General features: G+C 41.0%; 1 protein-coding gene across 7 annotated transcripts in view; it reads left to right on the top strand.

The window, feature by feature from the left end:
* RICTOR (RPTOR independent companion of MTOR complex 2) overlaps window positions 1-21,858 on the top strand; it is a 108,119-nt gene extending 86,261 nt beyond the window's left edge. For 6 of the 7 annotated variants that reach the window (XM_084833105.1, XM_084833104.1, XM_084833109.1 and 3 more), the window contains 9 exons: window positions 4,864-5,093; window positions 8,370-9,399; window positions 11,432-11,612; window positions 12,303-12,387; window positions 13,228-13,461; window positions 13,917-14,075; window positions 14,690-14,813; window positions 18,141-18,279; window positions 18,706-21,858. In XM_084833105.1, the coding sequence (XP_084689231.1) occupies window positions 4,864-5,093; window positions 8,370-9,399; window positions 11,432-11,612; window positions 12,303-12,387; window positions 13,228-13,461; window positions 13,917-14,075; window positions 14,690-14,813; window positions 18,141-18,279; window positions 18,706-18,780 (2,257 nt within the window). In that variant the 3' untranslated portion in view covers window positions 18,781-21,858. The remainder of the gene's footprint in view (window positions 1-4,863; window positions 5,094-8,369; window positions 9,400-11,431; window positions 11,613-12,302; window positions 12,388-13,227; window positions 13,462-13,916; window positions 14,076-14,689; window positions 14,814-18,140; window positions 18,280-18,705) is intronic. The other variant, XM_084833106.1, reaches the window with a different exon arrangement.
* The last annotated feature ends 1,015 nt before the right edge of the window (window positions 21,859-22,873 follow it).

Here is a 22,873-nt window from a genome sequence, read left to right as displayed (position 1 = left end):
AAATTAATTGTGTATATGTTACAATAGTAATGTTGGTCACTGATTTTGCACCTTCACCGTCTTTACTGGTATACCACATTTCCAACAATCATCTTAAAAATGGAATTTCTGTTCTTCCAAATAGAGTAAAATAGGGTATACTTGCTTAGCAAACCACCCAAATGTTACATTGGCCCTGTTTGCTCGTAATGGTGTTAAATAATGGTTTAATTAATCAACCCACGATTTGCCACAGAGCATACCGCTGCTGTTTTGAATATGCAACCTCTGATTGGTCCAGTTGGAGGTTATTCCTTGACAGGCGAGCCCAGGCACTATGGGTTACTCATGGGTTAAAACCCACAGTTAACCTAAGAATAAATTGTAGGTTAACTGTGGGTTGTTTAATCCATAGCATCCAGGTTTGCATGTCACGGAATACCCTCCAATCAGGGCAGTTGAAGGTTGCATATTCAAGATGGTGGTGCCACACAACTCTGGCAAATCGTGGTTTAATTAATTAATTAACATACGATTTGCTTCCATTACATGTGAACCAGGTGTAAGGCCTCAAGCCTGAACCAAGCTATTAGTAGTTTTAGAGGGGTTTAGATGATCCATAATGCTCTCTGACTTTGGTTCAGTTGGCTGCTGTTTTCCCTAACAGGCCTCTTGATTTACCAGGATGAGTCAAAGGTCGATAGCACGGCCTCAGCACATTCCATACTAACGAGCTGCAGTGTCTTACCACTGAATGTGCCTGGGAAGTGAAGCTTGTTTACCTTAAAGCTGCAGGCGTCTGTGCTGGGAAAGTTCTGATTGTTTCCCTTCTGACCGAGTGCTGTTAGCCTATGCTGGGAAAGTTGCAAATGAATGCTAAATAACGCTTGCTGCTGTCATGCTGCTTCACTGCTAACGTGTATGGTATAAAACCCATTTTACCCCATGGCTCTGGGGTCAGAGAAACTGTCTGATCCAACCATTGGGTACTCCTGTGTGCTGTAAGTACTCAATAAAGGCTCCTTGTAAGCAAACCTGGATCTGGCTTATCACTATCTTGGCACCTCTAAATTAAGAGGCCTACTGCAGGGGCAATGCACCAGGACAGTGTCAGAAAACAAAGACTTCGCTCATGTGTGATTTGTCAATATTCTTTATGACTGGATCTGTATTATTTGGTTTCTATTCATTATTAAGAATAAAGTATTGACCTGATAGCCATGATAGTGTGGTCACTGAACTTGAGCTGGACATCCTAGAGATTGAAGTCAAGTGGGCCTTAGGAAGCATTACTAACAACAAAGCAAGCAGAGATGACAGTATTCCAGCTGAGCTATTTAAAATTCAAAAAGATGATGCTGTTAAGGTGCTGCACTCAGTATGCCAACAAATTTGGAACACTCAGCAGTGGCCACAAGACTGGAAAAGGTCAGTTTACACTCCAATTCCAAAGAAGGGCAATGCCAAAGAGTGTTCAGACTACCATACAATTGCGCTCATTTCACATGCCAGCAAGGTGATGCTCAAAATCCTACAAGCTAGCCTTCAGCAGTATGTGAACCGAGAACTACCGGAAGTACAAGTGGGGTTTCAAAGAGGCAGAGGAACTAGGGATCAAATCACCAACATTCGCTGGATCATGGAGAAAGCCAGAGAATTCCAGAAAAACGTCTATTTCTGCTTCACTTACTATGCTAAAGCCTTTGATTGTGTGGATCACAACAAATTGTGGCAAATTCTGAAAGAGATGGGAGTACCAGACCACCTTACCTGTCTCCTGAGAAACCTGTATGACGGTCAAGAAGCAACAGTAAGAACCTGACATGGAACAACCGATTGGTTCAAAATTGGGAAAGGAGTACGACAAGGCTGCATATTGTCGCCCTGCTTATTTAACTTATATGCAGAGTACATCATGAGAAACGCTGGGTTGGATGAATCACAGGTCGGAATTAAGATTGCCGGGAGAATGATCAACAACCTCAGATACGCAGAAGATACCACCCTAATGGCAGAAGGCAAAGAGGATCTCAGGAGCCTGTTGTTGAGGGTGAAAGAGGAGAGTGCAAAAGCTGGTTTGAAACTCAACATTAAAAAAACTCAGATCATGGCATCTGGCCCCGTCACTTCCTGGCATATAGAAGGGGAAGAAATGGAAGCAGTGACAGATTTTACTTTCTTGGGCTCCAAGATCACTGCAGACGGTGACTGTAGCCATGAAATTAAAAGACGCTTGCTCCTTGGGAGGAAAGCTATGGCAAACCTAGACAGCATAGTAAGAAGCAGAGACATCACCTTGCCGACAGTGGTTTGTATAATCAAAGCTATGGTTTTCCCAGTAGTAATGTATGGCTGTGAGAGCTGGACTATAAGGAAGACTGAGCGCCAAAGAATTGATGCTTTCGAACTGTGGTGCTGGAAAAGACTCTTACAAGTCCCCTGGACTGCAAGGAGGTCAAATCAGTCCATCCTAAAGGAAATCAACCCTGAGAGCTCCTTGGAAGGACAGATCCTGAAGCTGAAGCTCAAATATTTTGGCCACCTAATGTGAAGAGTAAACTCCCTGGAAAAGACCCTGATGCTGGGAAAGACTGAAGACAAAAGGAGAAGGGGACGGCAGAGGATGAGATGGCTAGATAGCATCACCGATGGAATGAATATGAACTTGAGCACACTCTGGGAGAGAGTGGAGGACAGGAAGGCCTGGCATGCTATGGTCCATGGGGTCACGAAGAGTTGGACACGACTGAACGACTGAACAACAATTTTGAGTAATATAATGTACAATGTAGTGAATAACAAAATCACTCCTCTGATTTAGTTATTAAATTTCTGATCCTACTCTGTATCCACTTTAATGAATGAGCCACATCAGAGTTACAAGTTGTATGTGAACCTATTGACTTGAATTCCAACAAACAGTTTGGGATGCTTTAAGCCCATTGAGTTTAGTGGGCGTAAGCATGCCTAACTCTGTGTTGGATTTAGGCCATTCAGTTTTACAGCCTATGTTTTCCAGACCAGCTCAAAGTATTTATTATCTGCATTTCACAAATAATTATTTACATGGCGAAAAAGCCCCTATTTTCTGGGAGTGAGGGGGAAGATGCATAAAAATATTTTCTATAACCTAACTATAGCTTGCTGCCTGTTGAACCTAAAATGTACAGTCATGTGAAAAAGAAAGTACACCCTCTTTGAGTTCTATGGTTTTACATATCAGGACATAATAAAAATCATCTGGTTCTTAGCAGGTCTTAAAATTAGGTAAATACAACCTCAGATAACAACAGCACATGACATATTACACCGTGTCATTATTTATTTTACAGAAATAAAGCCAAAATGGAGATGCCATGTATGGAAAAACTAAGTACACCCTTACTGCTTCCATAGGTATGAAGAGGCTAAGTAGCAGCCAGGTGCTGCTAATCAAATGCCCTTGATTAATTGATCATCAGCAAGTGTGACCACCTCAATAAAAGCCGAAGTCTCAGGAGTTTGCTGGTCTCGAGCATTCAGGTGTGTGTTAACACAATGCCAAAGAGTAAAGACATCAGCAATGATCTTAGAGAAGCAATTGTTGCTGCCCATCAATGTGGGAAGTGTTATAGGCCCATTTCCAAACAATTTAAAGTCCATCATTCTACAGTGAGGAAGATTATTCACAAGTGGAAAACATTCAAGACAGTTGCCAATCTTCCCAGGAGTGGACGTCCCAGCAAATTCACCCCAAGGGCAGACCGTACAATGCTCAGAGAAATTGCAAAACATCCAAGAGTTACATCTCAGACTCTACAGGCCTCAGTTAGCATGTTAAATGTTAAAGTTCATGACAGTACAATTTGAAAAAGACTGAACAAGTTCAGTTTGTTTGGAAGGGTTGCCAGGAGAAAGCCTCTTCTCTCTAAAAAGAACATGGCAGCAAATGCCATGCTGCCATGTTCTTTTTAGTTTGCTTAGTTTGCAAAGTTGCATCTGAACAAATCTTTTTAGTTTGCTTAGTTTGCAAAGGTGCATCTGAACAAATCACAAGACTTCTGGAACAATGTCCTTTGGACAGACGAGACCAAAGTGGAGATGTTTGGCCATAATGCACAGCGGCACATTTGGCAAAAACCAAACACAGCATATCCTCACAGACATATCATACCAACTGTCAAGCACGGTGGTGGAGGGGTGATGATTTGGGCTTGTTTTGCAGCCACAGGACCTGGGCACCTTGCAGTCATTGAGTTGACCATGACCTCCTCTGTATACCAAAGTATTCTAGAGTCAAATATGAGGTCATCTGTCCAACAACTAAAGCTTGGCCGAAATTGGGTCATGCAACAGGACAATGATCGCAAGCACACCAGCAAATCTACAACAGAATGGCTGAAAAAGAAAAGAATCAAGGCGTTGCAATGGCCCAGTCAAAGTCCAGATTGAACCTGATTGAAATGCTGCGGCAGGACCTTAAGAGAGCTATGCATAAACAAATGCCCGCAAACCTCAATGAACTGAAGCAATGTTGTAAAGAAGAGTGGGCCAGAATTCCTCCACAACAATGTGAGAGACTGATAAAGTCATACAGAAAACAATTACTTCAAGTAATTGCTGCTAAAGGTGGTTCTACAAGCTACTGACTTGTAAGGTGTACTTAGTTTTTCACACATGGCTTCTCCATTTTGGCTGTATTTCTGTAAAATAAATGATGACACGGTGTAATATGTCATGTGCTGTTGTTCATCTGAGGTATTTACCTAATTTTAAGACCTGCTAAGGACCAGAAGATTTTTATTATGTCCTGATACGTAAAACCATAGAACTCAAAGAGGGTGTACTTTTTCACATGACTGTATGTATACCTGTTTAAATTGGATTTCTGTTTTTTAAATATAGGACGTGTGTCTACGTGCTTGGCCTAATAGCCAAAACGAAACAAGGTTGTGACATTCTGAAGAATCACAGTTGGGATGCAGTGAGACACAGCCGTAGGCAGCCTTGGCCAGTAGTCCCTGATGACATGGAGCAACTCTGCAGTGAACTCTCTTCTATTCCCAGTACGCTTAGTTTGAACTCTGAGTCTACCAGTTCAAGGCACAATAGTGAAAGTGAATCTGCACCATCAAGTAAGAATGTGTAGTGCCATCAGCACAGATAATAAACCTCCTCCTCCTTCAGATAAAATATACAAAGTATGGCTGTGATTTCTGTATAGAAATGCAGTAACTGCATTTGCATATTGCTTTAAACCAGGAATCCTGGCATTTTAAACCACAGTATAAATGAGCTGCATACTGGTTCATTCAACTCTTTCATTCCTGCTTTGCTCCTTCTGCTCATGCAAGCGAGTGAACAAAGCCTGAATAGCTTAGTGTGATGGCCAAACCCAGGATTATGTTTACTGTACTCAAACCAGGATTTGTAAACCAATTTTAAACCTTGGGTTAAAGATGGCTTGTATCCCAGGTTCAGATGACACACTAAGCTGTCAATGCCCCATTTGTTTAGCCATTTATATGAGCAGGAGGAGCATGCATTAATACGGGATGGGCAGACATTAGGCTTGCAGGGTCTACTTTGTGTTTAAGTAGAACCCTGAGGTGCACTAACTGGAGCGAAGTTCAAAATAGTAACTCAGGTTAAGTATATGCTAAAAATTAAGGAACAAGGTGTCTCTGACCACATGCTTAGAACAGTATTTATTTATTGGTATTTTTGTTCAGTACCAGAACCAAGTTCTTAAGTCCTTTCACATAAAAATCCACTCCTATTCTGTTCTCACCCCCACCCCCAGAGATCTTTTTCAGCAACCTAATTTACCAAAAAAAAAAAAGCTTTTTGGTGTTGCTATTGTTAGTCCATTAGGAGTCAGGAATCCTTGCCAATCTATGGCAAATCACCCAGAGATCTACCAGTAGATACCAAGCTACCTTCTGCCCACCCCTGCACTGGCATGCAGCTTGTTAACATTATGGTTTAATAAGCCAGGATTTCTAGCTTAAAGTCACATAGGAACACTGCTGCTCTCCGTTTCCTAGTAATTTAGAGATGATACTACCTTTCTACTCTTAAATCATATTCTTACATGAAGATGAAAATTTTAATTCAGTTATTAATTTGTAATGGATAAAGGAAGACAAAGCTTGTAGAAAGTAACAGCGTATCCTTAGGGAATTTAAAAAATGGATGGAAAGAATATATAGGGATTCTATAATTTTGAGTGTGAAAGATTTTACTTTACATGGCACATTTTATTTTCATTGTACAAAAGATTGGAAATGTAATCTCAGACCATACATCGGTATACACAAGGTGTGAATGGAAAAATAAAGCAGGAGTTTTGTTTGCATAGAACACCCCAACCTGGTGCCCTCCAGATGTTTCAGACTTCATCAGCTCCAGCCAGCATGTTCTAGAATGCTGGGAGTTGTAGTGCAAAACATATGGAGGACACCAAGTTTGGGGAAAGTTGGCATAGAAATTAGATTCATTTTTTTTATTTACAACATGTATACATCATTTCACATCTAAACAAATTCCAGAGCAGTGAATCCATTTTTTTCTCTAGGATGATAGTGTAGAAAATAAATTAATTGAGAAATTTGAGAATTGAGAAATTCCATGCAAGAATTTAAAATTAATTGAGAAATTTCTTTCAAGAAAGCTGGAAACACTGATTTAATATTGATATGGGAAATATAAAAAAGAATATAATCGTGCAGTTTGAGTATTACATCATATTTGAAGAGAAGGCTCAGAAAACCTTGGCGTTAATCAGAACATTAGGAAGTTGGAAAGTAAATATAGAAAGACATCAATAAGATAATTAAGATATCAATTAGAATAGCAAGGAAAAGTATTGATATGAAGGAGACATACCATGTTGAAATTTCTCTAGCCTATACATGATGAAGGTATTTTGAAAGATATTTTGAAAAAGGAAATACAAATACAGGACAGTATCCAATGATGTCACAGCGCTAGCAGTGTTAGGCTAGCCTATGTCATTAGTGCTTGCTAGGAAACCAGGGAAAGCAGTGATTTTCCTCTGAATTTTGACAGCAGATTGCAGCTTTTCTCTTTGCATCGCAAATGGTAATGATGTTACGCTAGTGTTGTTTTATGTTAGAGCAGCTTTGTTACTGCTAGTGCTGTGACAGCATTTTTTACATAGGAAAGGTCTGAGAAGCACAGTAAGCTATTACATCATTAATATTTAACTCCTGAGAGATTTGAGTAAAGTGTTCCCCCCAAACATATATGGATGTTGAAATTAAATTGGATCAATGCAAATCTGTTTTGCATTTTGTAGACATGTCATATGGTTCAAACGTAGCATGGGATGTTGTCATCCAGTGTATAAATATTATAAGATAATTTAAACTTGGGAAATATCTGTGCTGAGGAAGAGTTAGGGGACTTCTGTGAGCCCCCCCAAACTTGTATCTGAGCTTGGCTTGGGAGAACTTTGCTGGCATCTCTACTTGCAATGAAAAAAAATAAACAGTCCCATTCCCAAGTGTGGGAAGAGGTTTTCTGCTTGAAACAAAAGCTTCTGAAGTGCAGGGAATTCTTGATGTGGAAGAACAGCCAAGCATGCACTCCCCCAACTGCAGTGATATTTCTGAAAGTGTTGTTTGTCTTTACCAATAGTCTGAGAGCAATTAGCAATTGCTTTGAAAAAGTAAATTGCTGGTGTAGGTGGGATGTGTGTGGTCCGGATCAGGACCTTGGTGTGGGAGGTGTTTTAACCCATACCACTGTCCCTATCCAGAGCAGTGTACTTCAAAAAATCCATTAACAGAATTGCTAATTGTGTGGATGGTACGTCATCTAGTTTGAATATGTTTAAAAATATATTATAATGAGAACAATGTGAGGCGCTATATATGAAAGTTTGGATTGCTGAAGAAAATCTCATACATAATTGCTATTGAAATATCACCAAACGTTCAATACCATTGCTGAGCTGGGATCTAGGATTGCAAGCTGCCAATATTTTATTGCTTAATTTTAAAATAAGCATTGTCCCAGGCAGTGTTTATATCTTAAAGAAATAAAATCTGGTATGTAATTACAGATAATTTTTAATATTTCCTTCTAATGGTGGGGAACTGTGTTGTCCTTCAGATTTGTAAATTATGTTAAGAAATGTGCATACAATTTACTTTCATGTAGTATGCAGTGGGTTAGATCCAGACTTAGTCATATTTAGAGTATACCTGTTGATATCAACAGGCATTTAGTTAGTAATGGCTGACTTGTCGCACTGATTTTAGTGGGTCTACTAGAAACATGACTAAGTCCGGGTCTAACCTACTGTGTTTGCATAATGAGTTTTACTTTCTGTCTTTCGTAGATCAAAAGCATTTTAGCAGTGCAAATTTCTCATTTAATTCCAGGCATGTTCATTATGGAAGATGACAGAGTTGGCAGCACTTCTACTAGCACGTTTTTCTTAGATATCTCTGAAGATGCAGAACAGAATCCCTATGACCGAGCTGGGTCCTTGAAGGATAAGGATCGCAATCCCTTCCCCTTTTTCTCTTCCAGCAGGCTTGTGAAAAATCGCATCTTAAATTCTCTTACCTTACCCAATAAAAAACAGAGGAGTAGCAGCGATCCTAAAAGTGGCAAGCTGTCTTCCTCAGATAGCAAGATGGGCCTGAGGAGAAATCGTACAGTCACTGAGCCTTCCAGTAGCATGGATTTCACACGGGGGGATGACTTTACCCCAATATTTAGGGTGCCTAAAATTCACACTCTGAAACTAGAAACATCGTTTGTTGGGAGCAGGCACAGTGAAGATGCAGATAGCACCCCAAGTATTGGCGAAAATGACCTCAAGCTCCCCAAAAGCCTTGTCCATGAAAATCACAGGGAAAACAGCAGCCGAGAGAGGCTCATAGGAGAAGTTTCTACACAGACCAACTTCAAAAGTCGTAGCTTGAGTTTCAATACAGATACCACGACAAGCGGCATAAGTTCAATGAGTTCAAGCCCTTCCAGGGAAACAGTGGGAGTGGACACTGCAAATATAGACACAGACTGTGGAAGTTTAAGTACTGTGGTGAGTGCCAAGACAGTTAAAACGATCCAGTGTTCAACCCCACAGTCTAATCATCTCCCTCTCTCAAAATCAAATTCTGTCTCCCTGGTACCACCAGGGTCTTCGCACACGCTTCCTCGGAGAGCACAGTCGCTAAAAGCTCCTTCACTTGCTACTATAAAAAGCCTGGCTGACTATAACTTTAGCTATACCAGTTCTCGAGATGCCTTTGGGTATGCAACGCTAAAACGCTTGCAACAGCAAAGGATGCATCCGTCTTTGTCGCATTCGGAAGCCCTGGCTTCTCCAGCAAAGGATGTTCTCTTCACAGACACAATTACTATGAAGTCTGGTAGTCTAGACTCTCGACTAACACCAAACAGGTAACGTTTATTTTTTCAGCTTTTCTTCAAAACATAGCTAAGATTTGTTCTCATGGAATGATGAAGGGGAGAAAACACATGTCATGATTCCAGCTGTTAAGGACAGTGGCAGCTTGTACCCGCTGGAGGCTGGTGGGGCAGAGAGCAGGGCAGCCACCCATAAGTGGAATCAAGGAGTCACCGTAAGCAGAACCAGGGGATTTGCTCCACAGCAGGAACCCATTACACATAAAGGGCAAACACATTAAATTAACTTCAAGTTCATGAGTTCAAAGGAAAGGATTGCAGAGAAGCAGGTCTCCAACCCATACAGCAACATAGAAGAATTCCTTTGAGCTCACATTTCTTTGCTCCTGTAGCAACCCACTGCACAGAAAAATGTAAACAGAGGCAACTAATTTCAGGTTCATAGGTGCAAATCAGAAGATAGTGGGGTAGAGGCGACACAAACAGCAACCCAATAAAACACTCCTTTGAACACACTTCTTTTTTTTTTGCTCCATCAGCAAGCACTTACACTGAAAAAAGGCAAGTTGAGGCAAGTAGCTTCAAGATCAAGAGCACAAAGCAGTTGGAAAAATAGGAGGGGAAATTAGGTAAAATAACGTGGTGTTGGAAGCTCCTACGATACCCCACAATTGCTCCCATACCCCTAGGGCACCATTTAAAAAGAGAGAAAGAGAAAAAATAAATAGGAAAAAATAGAACAAATATAAGTCCTTCAAGCTCTCCAGTATTTACCGTTTCTTAAGCTAAATAGACTTTTCAGTTTTAATGATGTTAGGTGCTACTTAGTTTTCTTTATAAAAATGCTCGAAATTAAGTTTTCACTCATATAAATTAATAGACAGACAATGGATTTTGCTAGTCTGAGTTCATGTTCCATGGTGTCACACATGACAGTGTTGGAGAACTGCTATGGATGGTTTCCACAGATGTTCCTTATAAGAATGTTGTAACCTTAAATGCAGCTGAAAAATAGTTTTAAATAAATACACGGTCCTTTAAATTGCTGATATAAATAAGGTATTTAGGTTGAATAAAGCATATACACAATTAGTCTTGAATTGAGACATTAGTGCATTACCAATTTCTATGTTGAGATCAGAAGGCTTCTGGTCTTCCAACTTTCCTGTAAGATAGTTCCTTGTTACTTGTTACCTGATCCCTACAACAAGCAAGATTTACCTTGGTGTCAGCTAGTAAGTTATAATTATTAGAGTCAGACAGCACCAAATCCAATTAAGGGAAGACTTTTTCAGTGAAATAGAACTGAACCCTAGCCTTTAATCTAAGTTACATTGAATAAGAACCAACCCCTACCCACCCAAAGCAGATAATTAGTCCAAAATAATTATTTAAATCAGGTTGTCAGGAAGTTCTTTTGGCTATATCTGAACTGGTTCAGAGTAGTTGAAACAGTCATCTAAACTATTTTTAAAGTTTGCATCAGTACTGAAACGGACCTAATGAATTAAGAAATACAGATGAGCCTGAACCAGAACTGAGCCTCTTCAAAACTGGGATAATTCGAGAATAGCACCCAGTTCTAATTGATAATAAAGCCCTATGTTTCTCTTGCTCTAAACAATATTTTCTTGAAGCATTCTTGAGTACATAATATACTAAGGGGAGTATCCAATGCTGCCTGTGCAATAGCTGGACCTACAGCTAGTGCAACGGGAAACTAGTGCTTCGTAAGGCATCTGGAAGGACCAGAAACAAATGTTTCTGGAACAGGCTACGTCAGTGGATCTTGCAGAAGGGATCTCCTCTGACCTGTCCTGTTCCGGGAACAAGCGTTTGTGTTTGTTTCTAGGGTTGCTTTCAGAAGCTGTAGTTCCTAGTGCATTCACGGTAGATCCCGTGGGCGCGGCACTAGCGGAGGTAGTACAGCATCAGTATTGGATACTGCCCTAAGAGGCAAATAGTGCATACATTAGCCATACTTTAAAAAATATTGCACTCATTATAGAGCCAGGGGTGTGATTTTCAAAGTACATGGTCACTGGTTCCTTGTATTTTGTTACAGGTTCATGAGAGCTTTAAGTTATGCGTCATCTCTAGATAAAGAAGATTTATTAAGTCCTATTAACCAAAACACACTTCAGCGTTCTTCTTCTGTTCGGTCCATGGTGTCCAATGCTACTTACGGTAGCTCAGATGATTACATTGGGCTTGCTCTCCCAGTGGATATCAATGAAATATTTCAGGTATGTACACAATGTTTTTACCCTAGGTTTATGTGCACGTTTATGTGAGGGACTTAGTCATATAAGATTCAGTGTTCTGATGCAGTTCAGAATGAAACTGTCATTTTACATCTGTTGCAACATTTACGACATTGTACTGTGAAGGAGTCAACATGGTGTAGTTTGCTTAACTTACAGAAATATTGATCAATCTTAATAGCATTTTAAAAATCCCTTAGGGAGCAATCCTATGGCCGCTAGTCAGCAGCTAGACGGCCATAGGATATGTGGGTTTCTGGGAATCGACCTCAGAGCCCGCGCTCTTGAGTTCGGTCCCCGGAGAACTGACCTTCCCCCCCTCCGTGCTGCCTTGCAGGCAGTGCAGAACAGCTCTGCACTTGGAAGAGGAGTGTGGAGCGGCCGAAACAGGGTGTTCTGGGGGGCATTCCGGGGTGGGGAAGGTAGAAATGCCATCCTATGTGTTATCTGGCAGCCTTCTCCCTGGAGCAGACTATCTCCTCCGTGCTTCTCCTGCCCTGCATTGGATAGGTGGTCGCCTCCGAGTTTGGAGGTGGCCACCTATCCCTGTAGGATTGCTCCCTTAAATTCTTAGTTGTAGCTCTTAAATTCACATATTTACCAGAAGTAAAAAAGCACTTGCTACTTTCCTAAAAACACAACTGCATAATTTTTCACTTTGAAATATTTCAGGTAAAGGAAACACCTTATTTCCAGAAAAAAACTATGCCTTCATTTGATGACCGAGGTGCTCGAGCCTTTGCCCAAGATGCTGGAGGTAACCTTTCTTTTCCAGTCTCTCTCTGGCTAACATCAACCTTCCCCAACCCGATGCCCTCTAGATGTTTTGGACCCCAACTCCCAGTGTTCCTGACTATTGGCCATGCTAGCAAGGACTGATGAGACTTGAAGTCCGAAGTATCTGGAGGGCACCAGGTAGGAAGGCTGGCTTAGATTGTTGCCTCCCACCAGTGATAAGCTTTCCACCAACTTTTTTTTTTGGGGGGGGAAATGTTATCCCTGACTGGGTTTCTGAAACATGTGATTGGAGTGGGACCCTTAATGACTCTTATTTGGAAGGATGTCTTCAAAACATGCCGTGGCTTGTGCCAGAAAGGGATCTTTTCCTTTTTAAAGCAAGAAATGAAATAAATGAAAATGAAATGAATTAACATGAGACATACAAAGAACAGGAGACATGGGGAAGTAATAGAACCATACTGTGGTAGGGCATTTCTACACAAATTTACTAAGTTTTTGTTTCTTCTTAGATTTGTACACTACACAAATCGTTGTGTTAGTAATTTTGACAGATCCAGAGTTGCTTCTTTTTTGGTGGTGGAAAGGGAGAAGATATATGGACATTTGTAAATTGAAACTCTTCACTGATTGTCATTAGTTTATATTTGACTGTTTATTTGTCAACAGTATAGTTCAGTTGGAGAAGTGACACTTATTAAGATGTGAATTTATTTTCTGCAGTGCTAATTAATATTTGAGGAATAAAATAATTTTAAAAAATATCCATCTTGGGGATGAATCACAGAAGTTGGTGTTTTGCAACAAACTGGTATTTGTCATTAAATTCCTTTTTCTGTCGCTTAACTTGTATCTCCAGGTTTGCCATCTGGTTCTACAGAGATTGTAAAGAGTCCCTTCCAGATGCTTCGTCAGCAGATCAGCCTTACGGAGATTATGAACACAAGCCGTTCAGATGCCTCTCAGTTCCTAGAAAACATGGAAGACACTGGGCTCCAAGAGCACACTGAAGATAATTGCCTTTACTGTGTCTGCACATACATCCTGGGCTATCAGCATAATAACAAAGAGAACTCTGCATATAGTCGCACAGGTTAGTACCGCTTAGGTCTCCTTCGGTCAGACATCTAGTGATTTCTCTAACCTGTCTTGTTGCTCCTATTAATGTATAATGTCTTGGAGGCTGGAGGCCTTGTGCCTACTTCTGGCTTCTGATGCTTCATCAAACAAATTTCCAGAATATGTTTGATAGCTATGAGATCTAGAAACCTACATTGAAATTAAATGTTGACTCTCAGGTGCCCAGTACTATGAGAGCTAACATTTTCTGGTTATTTACTGATCCTGTGGATGTACGTAGTAAATCTCGAATTAATTAACTTAAAACAATTTCCTTTGACCAGTCATGTTTATGGGAACAATAGTTCACATTTTCTTGGATCTTCTTTGTGTTTGCCATTATAATTTTTAATATATTCAGTTATGTGAGTTATATTTCTTCTACTACTGTATAAACCATTCCATATGTCTTGTATCCAAATTCATTAGAAGTTTCAGACATTCCTTATTCTGACTGGTGTGGAAAGACCATGCATAATCACTTGGATGTGGTTTCCCATTCCTCAAAGTTTTCTGGGATTTCAGGATGTAGCGATGCTGCATCCCACGGATCAGCTGGTAGTACCAAGAGTACAGATCTTGTCATAGGTAAGTGACTTTATTGTAGACATTCTATGTTGCACTTCTTATTTTCTGATTATTGTTAGGAAGTTGGATACTATCACAAGAATGGGAGATACTTGCACCCTGGTTTAGCACATTTTACATGGAAGTATTATTTTCAGTTGAACATGCTCCTACCCTAACACTACTTAGGATTGCTGCCTTATAAAGCGTTGCCAAAACTGTAACATTATTTCTGCCACATAGTTGAAAATAATGTGTCGTCTCTCAAGGGACCATTCAGACATTACTCATTTTCCGACCTTCTCCTCTTCCCTGAGCTCACACCTCTCCCTTCTGTGCATGGTGAAATCAGGAATGGGACTGTGGGCTCTCATAAGTTGTTCACTGCCTCCTCCCTCCTGATGGTCTCTATCATGTGTAAAAAGGAACACCCAAACCAACTGAATCAGTGTCAGTTCTCCCTTGACCCTAGATATTGAACCCATATATGGGGATGAGGAAAAGTAACACCTGACCAACCCTACATTTTTAAAGAGAAAATATGACTGGCTTGGCAATGTTGCCCAGTGATTTTTATTAATACAGAAGTGGCTACCTGCTGAGGTTTACATATTGCCAAATTTATTTTTCTCAAGGCGTAAAGTCAATCCCAGATGATACCCCAGTATGCCGCATACTACTAAGAAAAGAAGTCTTGCGATTAGTGATCAACTTGAGTAGTTCAGTAGGAACTAAAGGTCATGAAACAGGCCTCTTGACGTAAGTAACGCTCTTCTTGCTACATTTCTAGCTTTCCACAAGTAATTAGTACTGGATGCAGGAGGGAGAGGAAAGTGCAGCAGATTAAGCTGCCTCAGGCACCACACTAACTAGTTTTCTAAGGAGCTGGGAAAGAGAGGATATGGGTGAGCTGGCATTGTCAAATCTTCAGCTGCTTAGCTGCATACCCAAAGAGGATGCAGCGGGAATGCCTTCGAAATGATATAATCCAGAGAGAGCAGTGTGTTGTTCGGGGCCATATCTGGCTTTGGAGGCGTGCGGAATATCTGACTGTTCTCACTTGCAATCCAGATTGGCAGGTGTGAAGGGCTCAGGAACTGGCAAAGGCTCCCTTTGGGACTATATTGAAGCCATGGCCCATCAGCCAACCTTCACCGCTTTCCCCAAGTGGCATTCCAGCAAGGTTTGTTGCTACCCAGGATTCTAGAGTCAAAACAGGACAATTATTTATCAGTCATGGCTTCAGTAGTTGAGTCTAGGGTTGTCCATCATAGGGAAATCTGGCCCTTTTGGGGGCCGATGGAAAGGGCTCAGCTTGCGTGAGCAAGCTGAGCCCCAGTAAAGTTTCTGGAACTCAGTGACTTTACTGAGGGGTGTTTTTTTTTTTTTTGCTGCAAATGGCAGTGGCTGGCAGAAGTCCCACTGGTGACGCTGCCTCTATGCACAAACCTCTCACGCTGTCCTTGCCAAGGAGAACACAAGGGGTTTGCGCACGGTGGTGGCAGCGGGAGTCCCCGCCACTACCTGCACTGCCACCAATATGCGCAAATGGCTCTTTCTCCCCCTCCTAGGAGCAGGGGGAAAGGAGCCATTTGTGCATATTAGCAGCCCCATTTTATGCAAATGGTTTCTCAGGAGGGGGAGAAAGAGCCATTTGCATAAAACAGGGCCACAATACAGGGACTCCTGCTGCTTCTGCCTGCCAACCCCTCGTGCTCTCCTTGCAAGGAGAGCATGAGGGGTTGACAGGTGGCAGCAGCAGGAGTCCCGTGCCTCCCACCAACCTCTCGCTGTCTCCTTGCAAGAATTGCCCCTGCTGCCTGTCAACCCTTTACACTCTCCTTGCAAGGGTTGGCGGTTGGTGGGGGCAGGAGTCCCACTGCCCCCAATCCCCTTGCACGGAGAGTGCGAAGGGTTGATGGGCGGTGCAAGACTCCTGTCCCTGTCAACCCCTTGCACTCTGCTTGCAGAGGGACTCCTGCCACCGCCATCTGCCAACCCCTCACACGCTCTCCTTCCTAATGGCAAGGAGATGCTCTTCTCCATTGGCAAGGAGACACAAGCGGTTGGCAGGTGGCAAAAGTCCGGAAGCTGGCCTGACTCACACTGGTCGAGTCGGGCCAGCTCATGGATGAGTGAGCTGGAGTCCGGGGTGCCAAGCCAGCGCAAACGCGCAGAGTTCTACCCTCAAACTGGATTCCTCTGACATCCCTAGTTGAGTCCTACCTTTAGGCTTTGTCCTACATCTGCCTTGAATGTGAGGTGGCTGTCAGAAACTGTAAAGTTCCCACCATGTCAGTCTGCAAGAAGATTAGAGATGTGAAGGCCCAGGGGGGGAAATAAGGGGGGGGATATTTTTTTTCCCCAATGACCTTTTTTGTTTTATCTGAAGAACTGAACAATTTTAAATTATGAAATATTTTCTTTTAGAATGATTAATAAAATGTTTAAGACAAGGTGTCTGTATATTGCTACCCAACCTTTACCCTGCCAAAATGATCTCTGAAAAGTATGTAGTAGGAAGACTTTTATAGGAAGACTAGAGATATAAAATTTCTGGAAATTTTAAAGCCAGGGAGGTGGAGGATTGTTTTTTAACCCTCTCTGCAAGATCCCCAGCATAATTATTTCTTCCATTCCTTATTAAAATTATTGATCTAATGTATACTTTACTGATAGCCATTTAGGGATGCTCCCAGTCATGTTATGTTTCCCAACATGTGACTAGAGTTACTATATCATAATTTGTGAAGAAAATGTACATACTTGACCATTTGGGTGTTGTTCCACAAGGTCCTGAGTATCTGGGCTTATTCTGGTTAGATAGAATAGTTGAAGAATATAGTTCTAAAACCCATATGTGAGAGAAACACTATGTTCTCCTGCCACTGCCATCAAATGTAACAGAACAATGTGAGACTTGGATCTATGAGACTCACTGCCAGTTGAGTCTCATAGACTCAGTCAGACCTCACCATAAGGGAATGCTGCCTCAGCTATAAGTATTTTAACTACTGCCACCAAAATAAAACCCTTGATACTGGAAAGAAACTCAGTAGCCTGGTTCCTATGGCATAGCCATGGGATTGACACCACCACTAGAGAAAACCTTAAAGGTTAAATTAAATATGGTTGGTTACCTTTCCTAATAGGTAAGAGAGTCTTCTCCAGCTAAGTAAGCTCTCAGTAGCCTGTTTTCAGAGCAGATTTCCCTGAATTTCACCCCAGCTAATTCCTCACAAACAGGAACAGATGCTGTATACCAGTCTTACTTTGCCTCCAGTTCTTCCCGCATCTTCTGGCCTCTGTGATGATTCAGGAGTTTCAGGGACTACTTGTTGAAGATCCTAAAATGTATTATATATAACCTGATTTTCTCATTAAAATTGTCATGTTTGGTATAATAATTTAAAAGTATAGTTCATTGAGACAATAATTGCAAATATACTGAGTTGCTTTAAATGTTTTTAATTTTAATGATAATGATAATTTTATGAGCAAACCAAGTTATATGTAATACATTTTATGTTCCTAAAGTAACAAAATTTTAAATCTGTAAAGAGTACTAAAACAATAAATATCACATATTTTTCAATTTTCCCCAAAGTTTTTTTTTTCCTGAAACCTCCCAGGAAAAAAACTTCTTTCTCCATGGCTTCAACATTCTTGGAAAGGTTACATTTCTGGTAAGATCAACATATGTGTGCTATCTGCACACTCAGTTAATTCCAGATCAACTTTTGTCACAGCACTGCCAGTGTGTCAAACATACGCAGTGGATGAATCCAGCACCTGGTAACAGGGATATGACCATCTCTTGCAGCTTTAACATGCTGCAGTGGTTGTGAGAATATGCCCTTTGATGTTTGGGTTAGATTCCTTCAAGCCACTTTTGTTTTGTATTTGTCTGTCCATTCTGTATTTTTCTTCTTCCTCTTGCACTTCAAATGGTTATCTCCTGAGGTTTCTTCTTCATAGATTTCCGTGGAACAGCTTCCTTCCCTAAATCCTTATGCTGTTATATTTAGATGAAATAGTTCTTTAAATGTATTGTGGGAAATAAGTAGCTTTCTTCTCTCTGATTAGAATTAAAGAGAAGTTTCCCCAAGCATTTGATGACATATGCCTTTACTCTGAAGTGTCCTATTTGCTAGCTCACTGCACCTTTCGATTACCATCTCGACGGTTCATACAAGAGCTCTTTCAAGATGTACAGTTTTTACAGGTGAGTAGAAGTGAAATCTAGTAAACTCTGTGACAGCTTCCACTGGACTGGTGTCCCTGTATAAATTGTCTTGAATACTCTGTACTAGGAATGTCGGAGAAATCCGCAGTGGATTCAAATGAGTTCAGTTTTCTGTGAATCTGACCTGTAGATTCTGCAGCAGACTGGGTTTTCCCAAGTCATGCAGATTCCCCAGGCATGCAGACTGTGTTTTTTTTACCTTGGGGACAGATTTGTGCAAATGTGCATTTGTGCTAATGCTCGCTTGCATTAGTGTGTGTGAAAATACATGAAATTCTCATACACCCCTAAAAAAAATCAGATTCTGTCAATGAGCAAACAAAGGAACGAATGACGCCTGACAGTCCGCAAAACACAGATAGAATGAATTTAACGAAATCCATATAACTTACTTATTTCTTCTAGATGCATGAAGAAGCAGAAGCTGTTTTAGCAGTACCAGCAAATCAACAAACAGTTAACCTATCAACGGAATCCTGACCTCTTGTTTTCCATGGTTTGCTAAATATGAAGTTGCTGGTAGCCTTGGATAACTTCTAATTGACTGGGCAACGAAGAGAGAAGCATCTTCTTCTGAATTGTTCCAAGAGTTCAGGGTACATGTCATTGGAGTCTGGGCTACAGAACCTTTCCTCAGCGGAACTTGGTTCCCCATCTATCTGAGCCCTATGGGGAATTGTTAAAACAATGAAAGTAACAGTTACCAAGATATGCAAGAAGAACCAAGCACCAAACACTTGCACAGGTTTTCATTTCACTTATTTTTAAATGCAACGTTATAATAATAGAGGACAAGAGTGCGGGGATATGTTTTTACATGGTTGACTTTTGACTTCCGTTCTGGACAAAGAGTGATGCTTTGCTTGTTCACCCTGAACCTCGGAGTCAGGGTATCTTAGGCTGTATCCCATTGTTGTCAATGGAGCATGCTCTAACCGTGGACATCAGGGGATTAACTATGGGCCTTCTGTGATATTTTTCTTAATTTTTGTGAAACACTACTTGGGAAATTTCTGATCTTGGAGACCGAGAATCCTGAATAACTTGGGGCAGTCTTAAGTTATTTTATTGTTATAATAGCAAACATTCTTGTTAGCAGTTTTGGTGCAGTTACATGTAATGTGTATTAACTGAACCAATTAAGGAATTTCACTACAGTTGATTTTAAAAGAACAAATCACTTATCAATCCCCTGGAATCAGATTTTTCCCTGTACATATAATGCATGTTGTTTTGGTGGGGTTTTCTACATTAATGCTCATCCAGTATGTAAATTGGTTGTCTAGATATATAACAAGCATGACTTCTGTCAGGTAAGGGTGCATACTTTATCAAGTAAAACTAGAAAATATATACCTATTGCTGCTTTTGATCAGGAAAGATACAAAAACATTAATTTCCACATTCCATGGCTTTACATTTTCTATCATTTTGCTTCAGTCGTACACATGGAAGGTTAACTGCAGGATAATACCAATAATTGTAGTGAAAAGCCTTAAACATGTAATGTTGAAGTGGACGCTATTTTGCTTTAATCCAGAGTTCTTTCAGAGATCTTTTGCACAGATTATGTGATGGTGACAATGTGTAGGTCAGTTCTCCCCATGCTGTTAGTGAGATCCCTAAATTTAAATAAATGCAGACTTGAAACAAATGCATCTTGACCCCATACTAAAAGCATCCCCTAGAATCAAATAACTGATATATGCAAACCTGTACATACAAAAATGCCCAGTCACTTTAATTACAAAGGCTGTAGTGGACTGTGGTTACTACATAATTTCTTGTGTATGAAAATAGTTCAGCTGGACTGTACTGGGAAGAATATGTCCATTCACTTTTACCTCCCCTCGCTTAAAAAAAATTAATACAAGGATTTGCTTGTCAATGTGGAATTAGCTCAATTTTGCTTATTCCTTATCTAAGCTCAGTACATGTGCTAATAGATATTTTTGTGGTAGGAATTTGTTCCTAGAGGCATGTAATATTATGCATATTTGTTTTTGTATGAAAACTAACACTGTCTAGGTTATCTCTACTGCCATACCTAAAATGGTTTTGCTCCATTTCCAGTTCAGGGAAAGAAGGTAGACTGGTGTAAAAATACATACATACATACAGGAAAAGCCACCTCTAGGAATATTTCACCTGTTCCTGTTTGCCTCAGCAGAAGTCTGGCAAGCACTTGAAGCAGACATCTTTTTCTCGAGTTAAATGGGGTTTTTTTGGTGATTTCTCCTGAGCCCCCTTTTTGCCTGGGCTCCTTGCCCTTTCTCTTCCCAACTGATTAAAGGATGAGTGATTCCTCCACTAAGTTGTTCCTGACATCTGAAAGCCTTGGTTGGATGTACAATGGCTGAATCTGTGCTGTTTTTTCTCCTCCCACAGTTGCCACCTTTGGTTGCCAAGAGGCTCATTCCCTGTTCTTTTCCACCATCACACCTCTAAGCCAATATCAGAGAGATTTAGAGTTTTGTTGCAAATCAGATATTTGGCTCTACTCATTAGTAAGCTCCCCCAGAGCCAAAAAAACCCAGCAGTTTCCTGGGAAAGGAATTCAGGCAGGGCAGCTCTCCCCACCTCCCACAAATGGCCAGAGATGAGAGTTTGAGCTTCTTCTTAGGTAATTAGCAAGGAACATGACAACTTGCCGTTAGGTTTTCATATATGGAGTGTCTCCCGAGCCATCTTTGGAGAATGCTCATTCTCACCTCTCTGGCCTGGTGATCACTTAGGACCTAAGAGAGCTGGGAACAGATCGGAGAGGTTTCAAGAGCTTCCTTCCCATATGCTGATGACATTTTTAAAAATGTTTTTTCTAATTTAGTACCTTTTGAACTTTTCAACTAGGAGACTGCAGGAAGGACCAGAGTGCTCTTAAAGGCAGTTTTCTCCATTTTTCCAACTCTTGCCCTTTTTCCTGAACTGTGAAATAAAGCCTTATATTTGGAGTGGCAGCAGAGATAATGCAGTGAGAGAAACCTGCAAGTAAGAACCCAGTTTGCTGTTTCTTCCCTTCTTACAGTATTACTTGGCAAAAATGCTTTCATCAATCCTTCACTATAATTTAATTTATAGAACCCCTGGAGGGCCAGGAGTGGGGCTCCCAAAAAGATTTAGCTCTTTGAGTTTTTCCATTTCCATGAGAGCCTCTTGGAGATTTGTGTGGAAGAGGTAGAGGCTTCAGCTGCTTTAATGCCCACCTGTTAACCATATGAAATTCATTCATATCCATCAGTATTTACAGAGATATTTTGGTCTTAAATATAACTCCTTTGCAAAACCAAAATACCAGCCACAGTAGACCAAATAGTGGTGTAAACTCCAAAGGACTAATGTAGTACTCCCAGTAAAAGAGCTGATCAACACTACCTCAATTAGGATAGAGTAGTAAGGTATTTCGATTGTGAACTCTGGGTGGAGTTAATCCATTAACTCTGTATTTTGTATTTTTGCTTTCAAGGCAAAAGTAGATGTGGGTGCATTCTTTTTAAGTATATCTAATAAAAGAAAATCTCCAGGTGGTTAAATTTTCTGACTACAGCTTTTAGGGAAGGGAAAATTAAAAAGAAAACTCAGATAGCAATGTGTATATCTGCTCAAATAGCAATGCATGTATAACCAAAATGATGTACCACTCTTTTTAAACACCAAGAACTCCGGCATCCATCCAAAATATGGCTCCAGAAAGGCTGATCTTAACTGTGTTGATGGCAGCAGCAGCTTCACCAAATAAGCTGCAAAGTAATGCCAAGTGAATTTTACAAGTGTATAATAAACTCATCAGATTTCCAAATGTGTAGAGCAAGGGGTGGGCAACTTCAAAGGGCCTGGGGACCTATTCCCCACCCACCCCAGGAGCCATACCCCACTCCTGGCAAATTGCTGTGGTTGCAAAAAAGCTGGAATCTCCGGAAGAGCGCTATTGCCATTAAATAAGGTGTGTGCCTTGTGTTAAAGGGGAAATACAGCAGCAGCACTTGGGGGGGGGGGCAGTGGGAGCCACAAAATAAGCTGGGGGGGGCACATGCTGCCACTCTTGGTGTAGAGGATGTAATCAGAACTGAATGCGTTTCATGTGACATTTTATGCTTAATTTAATTGACTGGATAGAATATACTCTGGAACCTGACACTTGGTGGATTTTCCCTTGGGAATTTGTGTATTTTGTATTGAGCATACTCATTGGCAAAATTCCACTTAAGGTCAGTCACTAGCATCTCCTTCAATCACCACTCCTGTACCACTTTTGACCCATGAAGGCAAATTCAGCTGAACAGCCCTGTATTTTTACTTGAGAACGTCCTGTGTTCTTATAGCCCCAGGACAGGCAGAACAAACAGAAGGCTAATTGAGCCCCTAGTTGGCTGCTGTACATTGCTGGTGGGTTGGGGGAGTCCATTTGGCCTAGAGGGTCAAACATTGCGCAGGCCTCCCGTAGGTGCTTCTGCACAGGAATATCTCCATGAGCACCAAGCCCAAAAACTCAGGAAATGTTCCCTGAGAAGAATGGTGCCCCAGAGCTCTGTATTTCCATCACGCTTTGGATTTATGTGACCAGTGCAGAGCCTGT

The sequence above is a fragment of the Heloderma suspectum genome, chromosome 2 (assembly GCF_057233095.1).
Source record: "Heloderma suspectum isolate Gila_16-S chromosome 2, 16-S_ref, whole genome shotgun sequence".
Classification (NCBI taxonomy): Eukaryota; Metazoa; Chordata; class Lepidosauria; order Squamata; family Helodermatidae; genus Heloderma; species Heloderma suspectum.
Note: the sequence above shows the minus strand (reverse complement) of the source record. Positions and strands in the feature narration are given on the sequence as shown.